Raw genomic sequence first — 23,729 nt, forward strand, 5'->3', positions numbered from 1 at the left:
TTATCTTACTGGTGGTCATCGGTTATGATGAAAAAGAATTGTTTTTATCCAGAGCTTTTCCTAAATATGCCGGAAGCTATATTTATCCGTGTCTGCTTATCGGGTTGGCGACCGATGAACTCACGTATCCACGTATTTAACCGTGAATAAATCTCAGTACTCGTCCCACTGTCCGAACCAATTAAAATGCATGTTGATTATCACGCGTGGGTGGGTGTTATCGTCCAACCAAAAGCTTGGCTTGTCAAATCCAGCCTATTACTTCTATTGTTGTTGTTATTCATTGTTATTCATTCACTAAACCAAAGCACCATGAAACTTAACTTGTCCAGTCCCGGAAAGCTTCCAACACTGCAGTTACACAAGATTGTTCGAGTGCTTGGAAAACATGACACCCATATATTTACTTTCGTTGTCCCATCTCAGCTCACTCGTGGATTTCTTCAGTCAGTACAATCAAAGGAGTTTTCCTATGGCGGATTGTCATGGTATGTTAAACTGGAGTATTACAGTGACCCACTGGATGCACAAGCAAGACGCGGTTCATTTGTTGTGCACTATCAGAAACAACCCTTGGGGTTTGCACTGCACTGTTGTGGTTTGTCCAACATGATGAAAGCACACTTGAACTACGTCCGTTTCACCATACTTCACCAGGAACACTTCATGCGAAACCTGACACGTGAAGAAATTGAGCCGAATTTCACCTCGGTCAAGCCTTCGTTTAAAGTACCTAGGTGGATAGAGTCCGGATACTTGACGAAGGAGCGATATGTTTTTGATGATTCATCATGTTTGCTGGAAGTTGAACTGCGTGGTGCAGTTACAACGTATGAAGAACAATTGCGTGTACCAAGAGATCCAAGAGAAGTTTCACGGTGCAAGACACTAGAAAGTACAAGCTTTAATTTTGCCGGGGCCGACTGGAGTTTGGTGCTTGATTGGAAGTCCATCCCCGAACGTACCGGCAGTTCAGATCGAGATTGTCGCCCCTCATTTTTCATACAGAGACATAGTCGTGCCAAAAACTGGACACGAGTTCAATACAAAACAACAATAACTTGGCACGAGGCAGGAACAGCGAAATCCGCTGTGATAGATCAGCTTATCCCGCCAGAAATAGGTGCCACAACGGCCCCTGTGCCGATTGGTGATCGTCGATGGTTTGCATCAAGCGGTGGACCAGTGGTCACAGCGAAACACAAAATTAACTTGAGCGTTGAGCTTTATAAAGCACTACAAATAAGCCGTGTTGATTTGATCCCGACGGCCCCACAAGGTGGTAAAAATTGTTCACGCGTCACGGACAACGATGGCTTTGACTGGATTGTAATGAGTGACATTTTGGGTAGTCTCGTGAAGTTACGGATTTTCCCAGACCCCGAGAATCTAGTTTCTCAAAAGAAAGATGACACCGAAGGTATGGTAGTAAACAGGTCAACTGCATTTGCTATTCAGCTGATCCCCTATGACCCAGCCCTGGATGTCGTGAAATCTCTCACAAACTTTTACACAATAAACGTGCCTTTAATCTCGAAATCCACTACTGATAATCGGCTAAGTGTATCAGATATCTCGCAGGACGTTGTGCTCCTGCTGGAAGTTGACAAGGTTTGTTGAATTCATTTTTTTATTTCATTCGACAATTTTGGATTTATTGCTTCCAAAAAGTTCAGCCAACATTTACTGGTCAAATTACAAGCAAATTTTTAAATTGCATCAAATGTCGTTAAAGTTAATTCCAAATTGTTAGCAGCAAGGAATGCTTCTCCAGCCAGGGATCGGGCTGGCAGTTTCGACGTACAAGTTGCGTGAAACCACTAATCTCCAAAAATTCACCGAACTGCTCATTTAACATGTTTTTTGTTCATGTAGGTAAAACCACTTTGGCTTCATGCCTAAATAACCTATTTATAGGCTCCTAGCATCCAAATATTCAGCGCTGTCCCATCTTAGACACAAAAAAGCCTAACAGTGAACAGCAGTTTTTCAATTCAATTGTGTTGTCGGCACGACACAAACCCGGCACACTACAAACTTACGTTCGGTTATGTCCGCGGCCATAATGTGAACTTCTTATATCTGTTCCGAATATCTGGGTCCCAGGCATGATTTGTCAAAATATATGTACTCTAGTAAATTGCTTACCCCACTGTTGTAAATGCCGTCGGAACTTTCCGTCTAAACTGTTGACTGAGAAAACCTACCATGTTGCATCCTGGGTCATTCAAAGTTTAAAACATTTCGCAGTTGTAAATAAGTTTGCTGCAATTCCCCAGTTGTTCTTAGTAGAATTCATGGACTCAATTTCATTCATCAGTGGATAGATATGGAAGAAAACACTCATAACTTGCACTTTTTATGGGCGGCTTTAAAACTTAGGAGTGGTTACTTTTTGTTAAAACCAAAATATTGACTTTGAGAATAACGTTGGAGCTTTGGAATCCGATCCACCATTTATTTACTTTATTCACGTCAATGTCGCCGCTTTTGTCGTAAAACGTGTGTTAACATGCGTGTTTCCAAAGTCACGTCACTCCATATTATATAGCAGTTAAATAAGTGTATCATATTTCCAAAGTGATGGACCTGTAATTACTGTCCTGTAGTGTTTGATATTCTCAAAATCGGTGTTGCGCGTTTTCGGTTTGCTTTTACCACTCCACGATCTACACCGCACTCACAACACTATTCTTGAGTTTCATATGGTAGAAAAATTAAGTGTATTGTCCTGTCCTCTGGTGTTTTCGCGTCCCACGAATTTTTACAGCTTAACGGAATACTCCCTTTTTAGTTTTTGTGGTCCAGACAAGCCAATCTATCTCGTTCAGTAACCATGATACACTCGCGTTTTAAGCTGCCAAGATGGGTTCACATATGAAATGAATTTTGATACATTGCGGGATTTTTCCAATGGCCGTGGTCACAAACCGTTGAAATAAAGCGCGTCGTTCCCTGAGCAAGTGACAAATTAATGCCTGGTTAGGTAGGTAGTATCGCTAGCAGGTTAGAGTGAATATAACGAAACACAACCTGTCATGATTTTATTTGATAGTTCAGAAATGCGTTTTTTTTGTGACAAAATAGCACTGAATCTATACTGGAAGCAAACAATAATCACAGTGTGAAATTTTCTCAGATTTAGAGACCCACTGAATAAAGTACTCGATTTGACCTCCGGAAATCTACCGATATTAGGAATGCTGGCTATTGGCCGACGGGTACACACGTAGCCTCTTGCAGTAGTGTGCTAGATACAAAACAACTGTATTTATTTGTTTTGGAGGATGTCGCTGGCTTAGCCAACATAAATGGCAGCCGATGGTACATAAAACATGCGCGTAGGTTATTTTCTGAACGGAATATGGTCATCCCATTTGAGCTCAAATGCAGAAGGTAATTTTTTACACAAAAAGTTTTATCTACTGTAGACTTTGCACTCAGGTTGGTATGTAGTTTATCGCTCAGTTGGACGTTTTTATTAACATGGGCCTTATCTTTCTTGATAAAAAATACAATTCACACGTGTAAGGTACACACAGAAAATGACAGCGTTGCACATTGCATCCCCCACAAGATCTCTTTGGATTTTGGTACTCATCGAAATATTTTCTACAAAAAAGTAGGTGTGGTTCAACACAGCCACCTATTGACTATTGTGACGTAATCGGTTAGTTGATTACACCCTGGTGGATATCCTATATTTGCAGCAGCGTATAATTAGGCAGCTCATAGACTGACAACCTTTCATGTTAAGAGTTTTGGTTTTTCGTTCGCATTTCCCTTTGCAAAGCACTCCTTGCCCCTAATTGTTTCGAAATGAATTTTGCTTCAAAGAAACCGAACAGTAATATAGTCTAGATTTTGGTAAGAATTGGAGATGTAGTCCTTTCATTCAGTTTTTCCAAACGAAGGGGACGTCTGTCTATCCAGCAATAATTTGCAAGCCACCACTTGCTTAATTTGCATCCAGTACAGTTTTTCTCTATCGATCACTCTCTGGTTTTTCAAATCCCTAAATCCCTTCATATTACAAACAAACCTCCAAAATTAACAATATGTGTGGGCATTCCAACTGATTATTCATCAGTCTGGATTGAGTGAGCATGCGACTAGGTAACGACGAGATAGAGATTTCATGATCAGTGAATGAGTGCGTTCAATTTTCTGGATGCGAGTGGACCATACCGCCTATCAGGCCATGGTATCTAATCGACTTGATCTTTAACTTATGGCCTTGAAGCCGCGGCTTTGAATGTTCTTGATGCGCCCAAAATTGACACCCAATGAGGAGGAAGCAGCTCTTTGGTGCTTTTCGGCTTTCTTGTACAGAAAAAAATCATAAAGAGAGCTCCAAAATGTCTCATTCTCTCAAGTAATGATGTCTGTTGTCATTGTGACGAGATTTCAGGGTTTTTAGAAGTGACTGTCATTTAAGTGGAACTGCTTATAGTTGAGAATGCACTGTATAGCTGTTTCACTTTTGTTATTACTCGCTAGAAGTGGGCGTCGCGTAAAAATCCATGGAGTTTCAGGCTTTAGATCTCCTAGCTGAAATTTACTGTCTTGCACAAAGATAGCGATTTGCAATGCGATTCATCCTTCAACTAAGGAATAAACATTTCATGGTGATTTGTTGAATGACCCTAAAACTGATGCTCTCATAGGTAGATTAGTTCTTCCTCCAGAGCTTGGTATACTTTATTGGCGGTATGACAAGCATTGAAAACTTTGAATAATGACTTTGTCCTGAAAGTGAAACTGCTATCGCTATTGCCGTCCGAGGTTCTCCAAATTTTGTCATACCGTTCAGTTGTAATCTCCCATTCCTGCATTTTTGTGCAGTTGTTCTTAATATGCATACGTTGTTCGATGTGCGACCGAATAAATACGCTTAAAATAAACTGCCCACAAATTATGCAATGCTTTTCAGAAACCGACCCCGAAAAAGAGAAGACCATGTTGATAAAACCAAGAGAAACAACATGCTTTATCTGGTTGGGTGTAGCAAATGCAAAACTCTTCACGCTGAACGGACTCCGGGAAACCGGATGTATACTTCGAAAAGACATTTAAACCACTGGAAATCATGACATCCACCATTTAACTCCATACACAGAGACCAAGTAAGGCATAAATTCTGATAAGAACGTAAAAACCGCAACACATGCAGGCACAAAATCTTAAGTACATTTTTGAAATTGTGGAACCCCAAGGCAAACTAAATCAGCCAGTACAATCAGTTAATGCATCACTACGTGAATGTATCCAGTTTCTCGGCTAGAATTCGCAAATCAAACCGAAAACACGTCAAGAAACAGGAAACCCCTTAAAGTTATGCTTGAAAATAACACAGCGTAAAACCCGAAGAAATCAGAGGATAAACAAACTCAAGCATCGATAGAAGGAAACAGCACTATGATTAAAATGAAAACCAACTTTGTCAGTACTGATATTAACGGGCCGCTTGGCCGAACAACCTATTGTAATGGGACAGTCCCTATAAGCAGCGCAGAACACATTAATCAACACACAAACACAGATTCACCCCTAGGCTTCACCTCTCAACTGATGATTGATGACATCGTCTCGATTTGCCGATGAACCGGTTGCAATCATACTACCTACCACAGTGAGCAAATCAAACAGGGTTTACTTTATCTGGGTCACCGAGTCGTCCGTAGCTGAAACAAAAGCGCTTAGCTTCGATTTGAACTCATCACTGTCATATCTTTGTAAACTAAACGTTTTAGCAGATCCCTTACTTATCACTTTGCCCTTGATGGCCCTTGATCGTGCAGAATGCAGCTGGTGATCGGGGGAGAATCATGCTCCAACCCTTTGAATTGTGGGGACATTACGACTGTTCTCAAAACGTTTCCAAAGAAAGATGACTCCTCAATCGTTTCCAGACGTTTTCCAGTATCCATTTTTTGCACACTTGGAAGTGTGCCCACTAGATATGGACACTTTATTGTGGGAATGCATTATTTCTGCCGGGATAATGCTCTACTAGTGTGGCTAGTTCATTTTCCGAGACAGTCAAAATCAACAATAATTCTGTAGAACTTTCAAAAGACGAAGGAATTCAGGTTGTCATTTTAGGATGCTTTTAGTTTCGGTTCATTTGCCCCCAGTTCAGTGTGTACATCGAGCTGGAGTCTGTGAGAAAGCAGCATCGTCGCAAAGGAAATTCAGTCCTCAAGACTAGGGACCACAAACTGCAGCAAAACGACGCTCGTAGTGCACATGAGAAATTGCATACTATGTAGTAGTGCTTATATAGGACTTATCCTTAGCTTATGGAACGATTAAGTGTAATACTGATCAATATTTATCGATTTACACGCTGGTGGATGGGCAGCTCAAGTACCATCGAGCCACCCGCTAACAGCACCTCCAAAATTCTATTAGGGCATGAGAGTGAAGGATAATAACTTAAGGTGTATCTTAACTTGGTTACTCTATTTTTCATTATTAGCCCGTCAGTTCTTTCAAATTCAGCATTTTGTGCATATTGAATTTTGCATTCCATATGCATTTTATACGAACATTTCATACAGCGAAGTTCAGGAACACCATTTGTGTATAGCAAACTGGTGACTATGAAAGATCTTTGAAAACAATGAGTTCTGGCCTGATTCTTACACAAAGTGGTTTAAAGGATCTTGCTGTAAATTTGAAATAAAGACCATAAACCATATACTATCACATTGATTTATCTGCGTAGACCCTGGAGCACAAGATAAATGTCTTGCAACAAGTTACTCATTCATTCGCGACAGTCCTTAGTAAACCAGAATCCCTAAAGTGGACAGTTGGTTAAAATTTTCAAAACACTTTTAAATAAAAGAAACAAGTTTTCCTCAAAGACGTTGGGGCAGAACCGAAGCCTCTTAGTCACCCTAAACATGTGAACTAGTAGCTTTTGCTTTGAAGTTTAACACTGATACTGAAGAAGACATAGAGTGTCATGTAATGTTCAAGGGAAGCATTGATAAAATATAATTTTTATTCTATTATACCTTTACAAGTATAGAAAATATCCTGATTATTTTTTCCGCACTGTTTTTCGCAGAAGTAAAATTGTATGACATTCCATTTAACTTACACAACACGGATGATAAGTATCTTAAGTTTTGCTTCATTCAATGAGTGAGAAGAGCTTAGGTTTGTACCTGTCGTCGGAATCTAGGGAACCCTCTTCGCTATGAACACACAAACGTTGGGCAGGCGAAAGAAGTTTTTTAATTTTTGTAAAATAGTCCTAATTGCTCACTGGAAATGCTTGCAAGGTTTGCGTTGTTTTGAAATATTTAAGTGACTGAGTGGGTTATTCAGATGTTAAAATATCATTCCGACTTAATACCAGGCTATACCGGTTAAGGGCCAACGGCTCAGTTACTAGAATGCATTTCGGTTACGTGGGTTTTTGAAAAGTGACCGAATGATGTAATTTTTTTTCAAATTGCGTATAAAGAAGTCGCGGATTTAATAGTAAAAAAGCACTCCTTTAGGTTTACTTTACAATTTGGAAGTATTATTATCATTTTGAATAAACGTGCGTAAATTCTACCTAGGCATGACGGTGAGTAGGCGAAAAACAGAGAAAACAATGTCGTGGTTTATAGTCCTATTAGAAATTAGGCTCACTTTATTGCGGTTTTTAATGAAGTACGTCAGTGAACCTTTGTGCTGGTTAAAGCGCAGTAGTAGACGACATGATTTTTCTTCTGATATCGGTAGTTGAGTGGTTATTTGAATCGTACAGAGAGTAACCAAACCAAAACTCGGATTTCGGGCTTTAAAATCTTGTTGAACGACTCATTTTATACGTTAGCACTATGATAATATGACCCAAGGAACAACTTGTCCGGTTAACCTGAAATTGATCGGGTTCAGAAGAAGTACATGCTTGACTCAACTTAGAACGTCTTGTTCTAACTTAATTTTGAAACTTCCCCAGTTGGCACGTCAAACTGTCATAAGGGATCAAAACAGCAGTAACGCAATCGTAACCTACAACGTCTCTAACCACTTCCTGAATTACCAACCAGATCTATGCTTACCTAAACACGATGGGATATTGTACAGTATGATACAGCCCAGCGTTATTCATGTTAGTGCAGTTTATACGTATGTACCGTGTTTAAAGAAGGGATGCCCTGGTTGCTCACTTAGTGTGCATAGCAATATTTTAATATTAGGTGTCAAATAGTCCGAATTGCGCATGCACGAGAGCAAACTGAAAACACACGATAACACAGGTGTGATAACTTAGTAAGCTACACTTTCATTTTAAAACAGGTGTCAGTTATAAATTGGATGAATGACTGATGTTAACCATACAAAAATACTGTTCACTGGTAGCATGTTCTACGCGAGCAACTTACATTAAATCGTTTCTAGTATGTCTAGATTTGTTGGCGCTCAATCACGGTTATTTTTCACTACTGTCCGATCAGAAAATTATTCCAAACCTTTACATGCTTACATAAATAAGACATCCTCTGTTAGAAATGAAGTGAACCACATTCCTGTTTGAAAATCGTGAAACGAGCTAGACAAAGAGAGCAATGTACAGTCATGGATTTTACAAACATAAAAGTTTGATTTTAATTTAGGAACCGAGTAGCCCCCTGTGAACAAAACGTTTGTTCCAAATATTTTAATCTTCAGTTCAAGTGTCCTCCGGAAAACTTGTCTTTTAAAGACACGTCCACCCTATCAGTATAGAATATTGTAGTTCAAAAATAGGTTAGTGACCATGATAATTGAGTCAACTTTGGCTTTATTTTAAGTGCGTCGAGTTATAAAAGGCGTTTAGTATTTTCTCCATTGTGACGTGAACGCGAATAAATGGCCATATCGGCTGTGTTATCTGCGTGTTTTAATTGGTTATGGTTCATTCTAGCAGCAGTTACTATGAGAAATGGCTTGTTTCTAAGACGTTTAATGGGAACGGGAATATAATACCTTGATTTTCCACAAACAAACACCAATTATATTTTTCATGCTATCCCTCAGTCAGTTACAGTAATTCCTACGAACTTTTTTGCCCTTTGCAAAGATTTCGCTTTCAGAACAACTGTATTCTTGTCTCTGCCATAGTGGTAAGTTCATCGTCCCTGCGAAGGTAACTTGTTAGGGAAAACGAGCCAAACCAATATTTTTTTTGCCTTTGCACTGCATACAGTCAAACGTCTACGCAGTTTTTAAGAAGCTCTGCACTTTATTCATTTGAAAGATGATATGTGTGGTTCACTCAGAGCTACCCCTGGAAAGAATGTTTGTGTTTTCATGCTACTGTCAAACGTTTTGTTAGATTTCGGTCTCATGAAGCACACAACGACATTGCATGGTGTTTTTATGTATTTTGAAATATTTTCTTCTGGAGTATTATCCCTTGACTAACTGAAATTAGGCGAGCTGCGGGCTCTGTTGCCACTGACCACATGCCTCTGAATAATAGACTATTGTGTAAAAATCCCTGCTCCTCATTCACTGTTAAGAAACAGAAAACTTAAAGTTGTCACTGAAAATATCCTAACACAGCTACCCCTGAAAGAATGTGTTTTCATGCTACTGTCAAACGTTTTGTTAGATTTCGGTCTCATGAAGCACACAACGACATTGCATGGTGTTTTTATGTATTTTGAAATATTTTCTTCTGGAGTATTATCCCTTGACTAACTGAAATTAGGCGAGCTGCGGGCTCTGTTGCCACTGACCACATGCCTCTGAATAATAGACTATTGTGTAAAAATCCCTGCTCCTCATTCACTGTTAAGAAACAGAAAACTTAAAGTTGTCACTGAAAATATCCTAACACGCCTTCAATAATGACCATAAAGGTCATGTTTGTGCATGGTGGACTATCGTTTGCCGAGGCGATTGCTGATTCCCGTACCCAATATACAGTGGCAGAACCAACGAGTTGGCGAGCATCTGACCTGGCAGAGGGTTTTGAAAGAGATCACGGAAAATCTGGGTTCCGCGTTGAGACTCGTCTTCCAGGAGAGGGACCACCTGTTCTTTCCTTCACCTGATTGTAGAGTCTGCGAGCTACGACTGCTAAGCAATGTTAGTGGCGTTTTTGTGGTCGATTTTTATCCAGACTGCCTGAATGAGTGTCTGGTGTTGTACGCACTTCTGAGTTGTTGTGGCAGGTTAATACTGAGCCCATTCCCCAGCCTATTTCATTCTTTTATTTCAACGTAGGGCTTCCAAATAAGCCATGTCATTGAGGCGGCGAACTATCAGTGTTGAACACCAATGTTATGCTTCATTTTATGTCGACGATACTCCCTGTGATGTAAATTCTCTATACGTTGTGAGCACCTATGACCTTAGTCCGACTAAACACATTCGGTGTGGGTTTGTGTGAATAAATTTCACCCGATATCCGACGCCGTGCTCGTATGACATTAGCGCATCAAAAAATCATCCTTGAAATAACTTATATCTTCAGTTCGCCCAAAATCCATTACTTCAGAGGGCGAAAACCAACTAGACGGATGAGACGTGATAGACAGTGATTGGCAAGCAACTGATGAAAATGACGGTTTTTGTGCTATCGTGTTTGCGCGACTGACCACCTGCAACAGTACCCTACATGCTCGTCCAAGTTTTATATTCCCACAAATACACCAGGATTGGAGTCTGGCAGGCAGCACAACATTCAGCTCCCAACAAACTGTTTATGGTTTTATGGTTTATGAGGTAACATTCGGCCCTTACTTCACTGCAGACCAGTGAGTCTGGCTCCGATACTAGCTACCTATTGAGTGAGCTTTGCAGCCAACCAAAAAACGCTGTCCTTTTTTTGAGAAAACAGCTTATGGCCCTATCATTTTGGCTATCTCTGCAGTTATTTTAAACTACAAGTGAGAACACATTCAAAGGCGAAAGGCGAATTTCTAGGATCAGAATGCGCAATTTTACATAAAGAGACCAAAACATGGTAACGATTTGGAAAAACGTGCAAATCAGCCATCCAGAGCGAGAAGAGAACAAAAAGCAATTTAAAGATGAAACTCTCAGGCCAACAATTATTCAGCAGTGATACATATTACAATAAAATGTGCATCTGTTGTGACGGGGCGTACCGTCCTATTTGGTTACTCCTGAACTAAGCATGCCAAACTGGGCGATGAGGTACAAGGACATAGTTGCATTGTCAGGTCAGGTCAAACACAGCTTAAACGTAAACATATAGATTGGCTAAATGGTCGTTTTTTCGTTCGCTTGTTCATTCTGTCCAGCGACATCCCTGTAGTGAAAAATTTCTCACCCACTTAGCTGGTCGCGTGCTGCTATCCGCAACGTATGGTGGCCGATGGTGACCTTGGGGACGCACCGTTTTCTGCACATACCCGCCGAGCATTATTAGTGGCACCCGACGTACTGTCAAAAGTTTGTCACGTTTTGACACTTTTGACATATTACCCTAGATCCTGTCTTTCCCACTCTAAGGACATTTAGGCAAATGGTCTGATGATACCGAAGCAGACATCCCGATAATAGCACTGAAAGCATTTAGAAGCCCTTCAGTCGATAAGGTCGCGTTCCCCATTTTCAAGAATGACACGAAGAATAATGAATTTGTGAAGGAAAAACTACTAGTTGGATGGTGATGATATTTGCCAAGTGGTCTATTCTTTTCAAAAAAAATCTAATGGTATGTTACACCACCACGTAAATTTAACCCTCAGTTGATGTCACGCAATTGTTCGTTTGAGACAGTGGGATCTAGAGTGGCCTTAGTGAGGCACAAAGAACTGCGCTCTAGACGGCTTCGGTCAAGTAGAAATAGACGGTTGATTAATTCTTGAGAAAGTATTAGCAACATTTATGGTCTCCAAAATTTACCTTGTACTTTGTGCTTTTGAGGCTGAACGACAATTTTATGCAACTTACCCGACAATTGCGCAATTTGAATGAAATTTAATGTGACCCATTTGTTCAGAACATCACTCTCTTGAAACGAGATAGGTAAGGTTACATGTATCATAATGTGTAATATCAGCCTAAACTATAGCTTAATTCTATACTTTACATTTAATATGAGAAGAACGTTGTCCTTAATGTATATCTGGTCCAAATGAACGTGTGATCTCACAAACAAACGGATACAAATTAGTTACTCGGGATATTCTAGTGACAATATTTCCTGTGGAGCGCACGCTTAGTTTTCAGACTTAAATATCAATATCACCTCTTAAGGAGAAGTGCTGTATGGTAGACCAGTGAGTACGCTGTACGCATTCAGTGGGTATACTCTCTGTAAGCCCATAGTACAGCTTTTTCTGCGGAATTTTGCGAAAAGCCCTCTTCGAAGAAATGTTACTTGACTGCTTTTCTCTGGTCTACACATATCTTGACCTGAACGCTATAATCCGAAATCACTGAAATCAGGAAATGAGTCGTTAATCGAAAAATTACGTTGTCTATTCTGTCGGTCGGTTCGACCCCAAGCATGTTTGAAGTATGACAATAAAATACATGCAAGAGCAGTCAATGGACTTAAATGCTACGCTGATCTCGCTCTGTCGGATCAGGACAACCAGAAATCTATCAGTTTGATAGTTGTCTTCATATGTAGGCTCAGGACTGATCTGATTGGATTAGCGTCTGTTCAGATTTGTCTGCGGGCGCTCCAAAATAGATTTGTCTCGCTCATACAGCTAGCCTATTTCCAACCACTGTGAAAACGCGATAGAAGTGTTGTGTCCGTATCAAATTTCCTTCAACCGTGAAAAATGGTATTGTCTCGCTATTTCCGGAACATAAAATAGGGATCTTATTTTTGAAGTGAGTCAAGCGTGTAGTATGATTGTTTCATATGCTATTTCGCACTCGTAGCTTCTGAGACGCAGGAGATAGCGCGGCTTTGATGGCTTCGTTATGTTGTCGTGTGTGAGAAGTTATATCCCTGGAAAATGAACTTAAAATCACTCGCCACTCACAAGTAGAGAGGCATAAAGTTAACTAAAACCATGACACAAACAGTGACTAACCAGAACTGGATGGGTTTTTTGGCCGCATATGCCTATATGGGATGGAGAACTAATTATCTATCACCCTGAAAAATTCGATAATTATCTTAATATATTCAAGCAGCAATGCAGAATTTCTGGCGAGATTTCGAAGACCTACCAACTAGATCAGCTCATCCGTGCCTGAGCTCTTTATCGCAAACGTAATGAGGCTGAATAACATCAGACCTTTAATTTTCTACACCATAAACTGGTTTCCATAAGACATTCGCGGTAATAAGAGAGGCTGATGTTAAAAGCGATTGTCAAAAGGTAGTGAGCTAGATAATGTGGTGTGGTGAAAGACTATATGAGAGTGAAATTTGAAATAAATCATTGCTTTTGTTACACAGGAAGAGCTTTACAAGCAGTTTAGGAAAAAGGACAGGCTGCTTTAGACAGAAAAAATATTATGTTGTCCTCCAGGAGGAACATTATGATGGACTACTTCAAATCCATTCAGCCTAGCTGATAAGCGAAGAGGAAAACTCACACGACAGTATTCCAGTTTCATTTACGTTACACGTGGTGTAACTGGCAGTGTCCAATTCAACAGGTTGTCCTGGCTTATAGTGATGTAACCAGAAAACCTGTCGAAAGGGTGGGGCATGAATTGAAATAAAGTACATGCAGAATTCTACCTTCAGAGTACCTTAACCTGTAAAGAGATGACCGATATTAAGGTATTTCCTGGAGGAGTGCTGTGAATTTCCGGGGTGGTGTGCTCACCTAATAAACGGAACAGGATGTGTAAATTGATCATTGCCGTTAGGCATTCAGTAGGGTTAGAATTTAAGTTGGAAAACTATGAACACTAATTTCTAGAATTCAGACCTCTCTGACACTTTTTGTGACACGCGCTCTCGTCTTCCGCATCTTCACAATGTATCCTACTTACAATGATGTGGTTGGCTACTCAAGCACACACAGAAAATTTATCCATCCAAACTTTAAGATACGAGAGCGTTCAGAGTTTGTTCGTAGAGTTGTAGTAACAAATTTCAAGCATGCATATTAACTGCCGGTAACTTCTAGTACGACCGAAACTTGACCCCTGTGCATCACCGATTTGAAGTAGAACAACCAAACGCATCACATCACGCATGGGCTCTTTGAAAATGGGAAGGGGAATATGTCTTTCAAATTACTAAAGCCCTCACTGGATGGGAAGGAAGAAAAGTGGGTTGAGATGGCGCATAATTATCCTGCTCTAAGTTAAACACTTCAGAAAAGTTGTGTCCAGGACATGCCATTGTAGGCGAACATTCTCAGAGTTGTTTTCAACACGAAATAAACTAAAGTAAACCTTACGTGCATTTTAGTTGTATATGATGTACTCACGACTGCTGTCGATATGAGAGATAAAAATCTCAGTGTGCTTGTCTCGGAAGCGCACGGTGTCAACTGACCACTAAACTATTCAGATGCGCTTAAGTGACGGTCAAAACTAACAAAAAAGTCTCGCACTGAACGAAGCAAATGAAAGCAGAGCATATGGCTTTTATTTTAGCACGTGGAGTAAAAGCTTTACTCCATTCTGTACTTCAATAAAGGTTTGTTAGTTTTGCTTTCTGTTTTAGGCACGTGGACGAAATGCGATGATTTATTCAGGATGTGTGCCCAGTGGTCTGGTTTTGAAACACAAGATCCCATGAAACCAGAATTGTTCTTCGTTGATGTCGCATGCAATTTATCTTACGCTTCCGCCCAAATCCCTTGAGTTTGTTTCACACGAAACGAAAATTCATGTAGAGTACAGATAAAGAACTGGCTGAATTGCTTCCCACATCCAGCAAATGGACAAATGCACAGCTAATCAAAACGAACAAACGCATTCAGCTGTCTATAATATTTGGCCCAATTACCTGTTCACCAAAGCAGCCTCCCAGACGATAGAAATTACCATTGTTCCATTTCTGCAATAGGATAATATAATGAAGTCAACTTGGTGGGAATATTTTATTAGAATTCTTTGGGACAGCCAGACTTCTGCGAAATAAGTAGTTCCAGCAGGCCAACTGGGCGAAGCACACACTATATAGTTCAATAAGGCTCTTTACGTTTACTTCATTGTCCCGTTTGTTGTTCTTGAATTTTGCGCAGCTATGTTATAAATTTTCCGACATTGTATAGCAAAACCTACATTGGAATGTTGGACAAAAGCTAATTTTAGGGGCAATTTCGCAGTTGATTCAGTTAACCATCATTTTTGAAAGCCTGCAGCACCATTTACATTGGAAGAAACCCTTTATCATTTATGTATGCCATCTAGCGCGACAGTGCTAATATGCTCATGACACAAATTATCTTCGTTCCGTTAAGAATCACATTGACCAGACTATTGTTGCGATGTTTGCTCGCAGGCTAATCCAAATATTGGGACTCCTTATCATGCAAATATACCAAAAAAGCGTACTGTTCTTTTTGCTTTCCATGCTTTTTAAGGTATGCAGCACAGAGTTTGGTTACTCGCGCCCGTCGGACAATTCAATCACCTTACGAATAGAATGGCTACACGTGTGTCAACTAAATCGGACGGAACACCGGCCGTACGATGAACTGATCAGTCTACAACATTATCAATTAAGGTAAGGCTCACTACGGTATCCTTACGCTCCTGAAGCCATGTATTAACCCAGTAAATTTTATTTCTGTTATTTTTTATCTTGCTAGCTTAGTTCATTTCTTCTCCTCAGTCACTCCATTATCAATTTCCCTCCACCCGTGAGTGCAAAACTTTCCACACTCGGTTCAGATCAGGTGCAATAGCTGAATGTGGTTATTATCAAGTGAACCTGTTTTCTTCCTAAGGGTCAACGTCATCGTTTGTTTTCTGACAACTGTAGTCCTTTCTAGTTGGCGCACAATGAAGCCGTTTTCCCGACGGGAAACGATTGTTCTGCTATAGCACTCAGGTTTTCAGGGCCCTTAACGGTTCCGCAAAGTGTCCAGTGCTTTATATTCTGCTTTGCAAGCTGGGTCATCCTGCCTTCTGAATTTTGATGAAAGCAGGTTCATGGGAGTACAAGAATATTCATAATAGCTTTGCTGTACATTTAAAACTGCTAAAACACTTCAGTCTGTTTGAGTAAATTATATACATGTAGTAAGGATGATGGATTCCGTAGGTTAATCACTAGTGTTTACTTGTGTCCGAAACCAGTTGCATCGTTTGTTTTCATATGTGAACAAAAAAGAGTAAGGATGGTTAGACTGAGGGTCGTAACATAATTTCCATTCTCAAAGAACCACTAAGAACTAGATTGCTCTTCTACAAATGCCGAGACTAGGAGCGTTTTGTACGGTGGATTATGATTTTACAAATCGCAGGTTTTGATTTGGTGATGAAAAAGGGTTCTCTTTATGCCAACTCTCTTCGTGAGGCAGGTTGACTGCGCATAAATGTTTGGGTTTCCGATGTGAAAACACCAACGACAGTTCTGCTGTGTGCAGAATTCCTGGAGTAATTATCTGTAATGGCTCAATGGTTATAGCGCGAATTCACTCTAGACCTTTTCCTGTCCAGACTTGGAAACTCGGCAGTATCATAGCCCTAACCGAAAGTGTGTTACTGCTGAACGACTGTTGTCTTTCCTAAATGACATGCTTATTGGTTGCTGAGGTGAAGTGGTCATCCAGGAAACTGAAAGCGCTGCTCATACGTTTCCGAACGATGTTGACGTCATCGGTATTTGATCTGTTAATTGTCATAATTGGAGCACTGGTACCCTGGTGACTCTCGAGTGGGGGACATTTAACAAAGCTAGATAACTAACAGTTTGGGCTGCCGAGGGGGGAAACTTTGACGGCATAAAAGCCATTAAAACTTGTCATACAACCTTCAACTAACGGCGAGTACATAAAATTGGGGAACTAGGCAAGTCCACCAGCGGTATACACAACAAACAAAAAGAGGTCAGTAAGTTTCCAGTGAATGACTGCAACAAAGGTGACGAGCTGATGATTGTGTTTATACAAATTTATTTTCCATCCTTTTGCTAACCCACAGCAGGATCTCCCACCTTTTTATTTTGGAGGACACATTTGGGCAAAATATACTGGCCACAACACCAGTGAACGCGAGTTCAAAAGTACCCGCATATTTATAGTTGTTGTATAATACGATAGTAACATAGGAAGAAGAAACATTAGATGATACTGGCAACTTTGAAATCAAAATATAGCGAATTGAAGTAAACTGTTGTAACCTGCTCTCCGGTTGTCTCCAGCAACTATTTTCAAGGATTTATACGATCAGTAATATTGTGTTCCTAATCAGACAGCAGCTGAGCAGTAACACAACAAAATTGAATATGCGGTGGCACCGTCGTATTTGGCTAATAATTGTTAACATACCTGGGTGTCAAATTTGCTGCTAATGAAAGATGAAATAAACACAGTCTTTGCGTTTCCCGGACGAGTTTTAAAGAACCATACCAGCAGTTGGTTTCCAAGGTTATTTTGAGGCCCAATTCGAGACAGTACCCATGAGAAAAATAAGTATGGTGAGCACAAAGTAAAATAAATAACAATAATATCACCGTACTTCAATCCCGGCTGAAGTGAAACTCGACATACGCAACTGACACAACCAGATTTGATATTGTATTGAAGTTGGAACAAGGTCGAGTATTATCCGGACAAATGAACTAACGATAGAATTGTCTCTCAGTTAACTGGTCTCACTGGGCGATCGAAGTTACACTTAAAATGCATAATAGATAAACGTAGATATACAAAAACTACCTGATGTGTACTGGCGGAGTCTCCTAGTATGGTGACACCATGTTTGTAGGTTAATTTTCACACTCAGTGAACATCAGTTACGTTACCGAAAATGGAGCTCCAATATTCCGAATGCACTCAACACGCTCCGATCGTGAAAATCATCAATATTCTAGTCTCTGTCTCATTACAGCGGGTTTCTGATTGACCGGAGTGGACAGTCCACCACTGGAGGCTTGAATATGAAAGTATTAATAACTGGATCATTGGATTTACCTCCGTTTTACTGTTGTTTCAATTTAACTGAAAACTGACAAACTCTGACGACTCTTTCGGTCAGAATAGTAGAAAACTTTGTCCGCTCAACGCTAAATTTGACCTTACTCCATATTACCCGAGGATTTTAAATGTCCTTTTGAGTATGGCAGTTACAGGATCCAAAAACTAACTCCAAGAATAAATTGCAGCTCAAGGATTGAATATATAGCACATTTGCTGTATTTTTTAAATTTTATTCAGCAGCATCATGAAGGATAAATAAAAACATACCGGCTGGTAACCTCTGGTAAGTGGAAATAAACAGAATGTTCACCATCCTCTCTGACTGTAAAAACGAGTGCTTTACTTACAGTGGTAGTGGCTGCCATATTTCAGTTAAGTTATAATTTGGGGGTAGGCTGGGGTAGCTACAAAGTGAAGGCAGGTGTTGACGACTATGCTGAGAAGATACAGAGGCGCCAGTGAAGTTTTCTTCGAGGTGACTGGGCAGAGAATCTGCACATGAAAGAGAACAGCTTCAATGCATGTGCACCACTGAGCATGCGACTGAGATATATCTGTCAATGCCCCTTAATTTTGATTCGTCCCGCATCGGGTTCTTCATCCAGGAAGACGTCGATTACCAGCGAAGATGAGTTTACGGACGAAATCAATGGTTAATCTCCATCCGTGTTTCGAAAAACATGCATGTGCTACTCGGGGTGCTGGAAACGTTGTCCAGCGGGTTTCAAGAGTCTGTGGTGCTACCTCCCCGGGAAGTCCTTAGAAGCAGGCCAATCGATCTTCACAGTCAGGACATTTGGTAAGTCGTCATACCGATGAGGTATCGGGCACACCAATCACATCGCTCCAGCGTGAATACGTTCGCACGTTCAGAGGTGAGAATTCAGATACGTCCAACGTGTGCTGGTGGAATAGTGGTGGTGCATTACAAAACATAGTGTTAACACGTTCGCTTTGCATGTCAGGTGTCCGGAGTTCAAACGCCATGCTTAGTTCTATGTGATTGTGTGTCCCAAGCTTAAGCATTTGACCCTTGAATTATATAGCCATCAATATCATTGTAATCTCATCCTCAAATCGGCAATGCAAACGACTATCCAAATGACATTTGCGCGTATATCTAGCAAAAGGCGAAAACTCCTTATTAGACAAAGTGAAAATGAATCCTGGGGATCAAATCAATCCCTGTTCCAGTATATATCGGAAATGGTATTATTTCGCTCAGAATTCTATGTAGCAATTATCTGTAATCTCCACTTGTATCCACCCTGGACAGCAGTCTGTAATTAAGTGGATTAATGGTTATCCAGAAAAAAACAGAACAATGTGTACCATATCCATCTTGATGACGTGAACGGAGACCAGCAGTCTTGGTTACCAATATTTCATAGGATGTGGTTGTTTCCCTGTGAGTGAGAATCTACTAAATTGCTTGGAAGATTCAACAGAGACCTCTATCCTACCGCAGTGAACATAATTTGCGCGCAGGAAATCCAAGTGGGGTTGTTCGTGATGAAGCATTTGCGATTTCATCCTTAAAAATTCCGGGCTAACTGAACATTGTTTTGTACACTGCTCAGCATACACACCCTAAGCTCAGTTCAGAAATACACCGATTTAAAATATGTAAACTGCATTCAGTCTTGAGTAAGGCTTGTTCTAAGAACAATCGATGAATCCACAAATGCGACATTACTAATACCACATCAATTGTAATAATAATAATAAGCTTTCAAGTTCGACGGTCTTTTTATGGTCAGCTGCCACATAGCTCAAGCGAATCACGAGGGCTGGCATACTGCCAGGCTCCTCAGGCCTAGATAGGGACTGTTGAGATGTAGAGGTTCGTTTGAAACCATAGTATGCTCAGTCAGTAAATCTGAACTTTTACCACTAAGTCCTCTCGAATTATTGACCAACAGGGGGTTAAGCCGGTGCTCACAGTGTTTGTCTACATTTCTTCTAGGCGGGCTACTCAGATCCCGTGGTGATACGTAGACTGGATGGCCGAGCAAACTGTTTAAAACTATTGGTATTGTGGAGGTTTATGGTAGTTCCGTTTCAACTTTAAGTTTCAACTTCATGATATATGAAAGTAGGACTTGCTCAAAGACCGAGATGTACAGTGTTTTATCTTGTTTTTTCGCCTTGTTACAGAATCATCATGGAATTACCACTTCAGAACCTCTACAAGAAAACCGGAGTGCCTGGGTTCAAATCTCTCCAAACATCCTCGAGAAGCCCTCTGCAGAAGCATTTAGGCTTGATTTATAGCTTTTGGCTCATGAAACTAATGATAGAGCACAAATTCCGAATCCGCTAGTTACCAATAAATTCATATTTGGTGACACGGTAGTCGCTTGAACCGATGTGATGACGTCCGCTATTGCACCAGGCTGGTTTATATGTTCACTATAAGTCCATTCGAGGAACCAACGTACCACCGTTCAGTCTGCTCAATCCTTGGGAAATACGTGCTACTGTCTAGCCCATACATTCCCTGTTCGGCCTATGGCTGTGGCCATGTCGTCACTTTTCGGTTTTTTAAAGTAATACCAGGTCTGTGTGCTTTAAGCCACTGTCCTTTATGGTCTTAAAAATATATCGCCGTTTGAGGTAACATCCCATCAATGTGTGCAACCAGAACTTTCTCAAGAGTACATTCAAACGAGGTGATTCCTTCCGGAAATTTATGCATCCCGCTGATTTTCAGATGCCACAGTGTGATATTAACTTAAAAGAAAACGTTTAAAAATTACAAAATTACTGACGATTGAAGAGCTCCAGTCATGTTTAAATCGATTTTACTTAATTGGTATTACCGCTTCACAAGGTACTCATACCCCAGAACGTTCATGACTCAATTTTGCGTCTGTTTCCGCTAGAATGTTGAGGGTTTTCGCCTTTATGTCCAGCAAATTTTGCATCAACGCAGGTAAAACGCGAATTCTTCTCCGTTTTTATTTTTTAGCCAAGAATTTAGCTCACAAATGCTATCGATGAAGCATGCCGCTAAGGCGGCACCAACTAACACCTCACGGAAATCGCTCACGCAAAGTGGCGAAACCTCCCCTGTTCATCGAGCGGGTGGTCCACTGAGTGACAACTTCAGTCAGCGTCAGTCATCCAAAACGCTTGGTATCAGTTTTTCAAGTCCAACTCATCAAGATAGAATTCGAAGTCCATCACGATTGCAACCGGGCAACTATATACACCAAACGGCACAGTTTACCAATACCACAAACCCAGTAAAAATAAGCACGCCACCGGTTTTCATTAATGGCTCCCCTCAAAGTGCCGATATGCGCGAACATACTGATATGCTCCAAATTGGTGCAACATGGCGTCGACACAGTTCTTGTTTGGAGGATGTTGGATCGAATGGACAGCGGACGCGTCGACGGCTACCATCTCCGCCATCATCCGCTTCTCTGAGAACAAGCGATGGGCATTTGTCCGTAAAGATGGAAACACATGGCAGCATTTCCAGTAATCCGCGTTTGCCCTATCGCAACTCAATCGGTCATCTTAATCCCTGATAAAAATCGGTGTGTGACCGCTTGAGGTATATTTTACCGTTTGTTTAATGAGTACTTCATGCACATAATCAGGTCCTCTCATCACGAATTCAATCGTCATTTTTGTTTTAACTTGAGTTCGTTTGTCACATCAGTGAGCCGTTCATCATTCTCGAAATTGCGTGTTTACAAAGCGGTGAATGAACCAATAATACACGGATTTTAAAGTGAATATATACAAGAAACAGTAAAACGTAATCCTTCCATATTTGCGCAAACGGAGGCTCATCACAGTGTTATAAAGAGTACATCAATCAAGATTCCACAGCCATTTTCGGATGCAAGGTGACTCCATTTGGAAAAGGTACGTAGCAGGATCTGGATTATTCCTTCTTAACGTGGCCGTGACTTATTTCTGCACTGCAGAGTTTCGGTATTTTCCAGAATCTCAGGACAAAGTGTGCGTCAACCGCGATATTTGAGATTAAAATGTCAAATTGTGCAATTAGTTAACGTAATCTCTTCGGTTCTTTGTTGGCTGTAGCATGAAACAAGGCTTAACTGCAACTTTTGAGTACGCTTTTGTTAACACAGTACTCACTCTTTGAGTCAGAATCAGAGCGACGATGTGTATTTGTATCTCAGATTACCCAACCGGCCTACGGCTGGGTAGGTTATCAGTCTCATCCACATCATTTCAAGTGCGCTTACATATATCGTGTGATTTCGTAATTTGTATGTGCGTGTGCGCACTCACTGCTCCAGAAGTTTGTAAACAAACTGGCCGATTTCATCGGATATCTTAGAGGAGTGTCAACGTTTACATTTTTGGGGACCCCTTCAATCTCCTGTTCTATGCTGCGCTCCTGTGATCGTCTGGCGGAGGGTCAGCTTAAAGAAGAAATCAATGCCAAGACAGAATAGAGGAAAGTGATATGATGAAATTGTCCAATTTAAATTTAAACTCAACATTCTTTAAGAGAATAAGCAGTACAAAGTCCCTGTCGGTGCAGGCAGTCGCCACACATCAAATTTGTCGAAATGCGAACACGAAAAATTCAGCGCTCTTTATTTCGTCTTTGATTTGCCTCTTACGTCTCCAAGATTTTTGTCCACATCGGTCAAAATTCTGTGAGGAACATTTATCCATGTCGTGTGCTCGCTGAATGTTTACTTATAAAGGGGGACAAGATTAAAAAATACCAAAAGGTTTCTCAGAAGAGGTTGTCTTCTTGTCTAAGGGAGATCAATAGAAATATTATCTCATGCGGCCTGCGCAATGGAAATGTCGTTTTATCCTTATTCATTTTCTAATCCGTTCGAAGTAAGTGTATGAAACTTTCATTACCCCTGCATATCCGTGATTCACATACAAGTTAGCATGTTGGGAACATGGTACTTAAACCTTAGCAGAGACAATTCTCCAGTCCCAACTGAAAGGCCCATTCAGAACAATCTATGGTTCTCATCAGCTGCCTGCAACTAATCTGGCAGGTCATTCTCAAAGTTCCTCAATCAACTGTAGTCAGGACTGAGATAATAACATTCTAAACGCACAAGTGAGTGCTTCAGTCAATAAGAATTATCTGGTTCCTGATCAGGAATTCGCGAACTGCCAATTCTGTCACGTGTTCCGATTCGCATTCCGAAATCTATCCATATTTTATATGTAGTGAAACACTTTTCCGTAGTTTATTGACAGTTGCACAAGCCAGTTGAGACATCTTTTGAAATGCAGATGTCTGATGTATCACGGAAGTAATTAAAAGAGCCTCTTTTTACTCGTTATCTGGGTCAGGTTTTAGGAAGGCTTATTCCTATACAATCGCAGAAATAATGGTAATTATGAGTAAACCTCCGGTCAGCTTGGATTGTTTCATTTTATTTCGTAGCTTTAGTGTAAACAGCTGGTATCGGGCTTTTCTGAACAAATATATACCATGTCTAAGTCGGTCCTATAATTTCAAACAACTTCCTCTGTTATCAGTTCGCTATTTTGCCTAAACACTAGACGAATCCAGAATCAACTGGGTCTTCCGTATCAACTAAGCAGATCCCCAGTTGTTCTTCCGATCGATGCAGCAAAAAGCACAAGTAATGGGTCATCTGAAGCTATTTTTCCGAGATGATGTCTCCATGGACCAGTTGTGATCAGAATGTCTGTATA

At 40.6% G+C, this 23,729-nt stretch overlaps 1 protein-coding gene across 1 annotated transcript; it reads left to right on the forward strand.

The window, feature by feature from the left end:
- Window positions 1–312: 312 nt before the first annotated feature.
- On the forward strand, window positions 313–21,583 carry T265_10346 (hypothetical protein; the record flags this gene model as incomplete). The annotated part of the gene is made up of 3 exons (XM_009176691.1): window positions 313–1,611; window positions 15,483–15,625; window positions 21,016–21,583. 3 exons carry the CDS (start codon window positions 313–315, stop codon window positions 21,581–21,583), a joined length of 2,010 nt encoding a protein of 669 aa, XP_009174955.1.
- Between the last annotated feature and the right edge of the window lie 2,146 nt (window positions 21,584–23,729).

Source organism: Opisthorchis viverrini, assembly GCF_000715545.1.
Source record: "Opisthorchis viverrini unplaced genomic scaffold opera_v5_360, whole genome shotgun sequence".
Taxonomy (NCBI): domain Eukaryota; kingdom Metazoa; phylum Platyhelminthes; class Trematoda; order Opisthorchiida; family Opisthorchiidae; genus Opisthorchis; species Opisthorchis viverrini.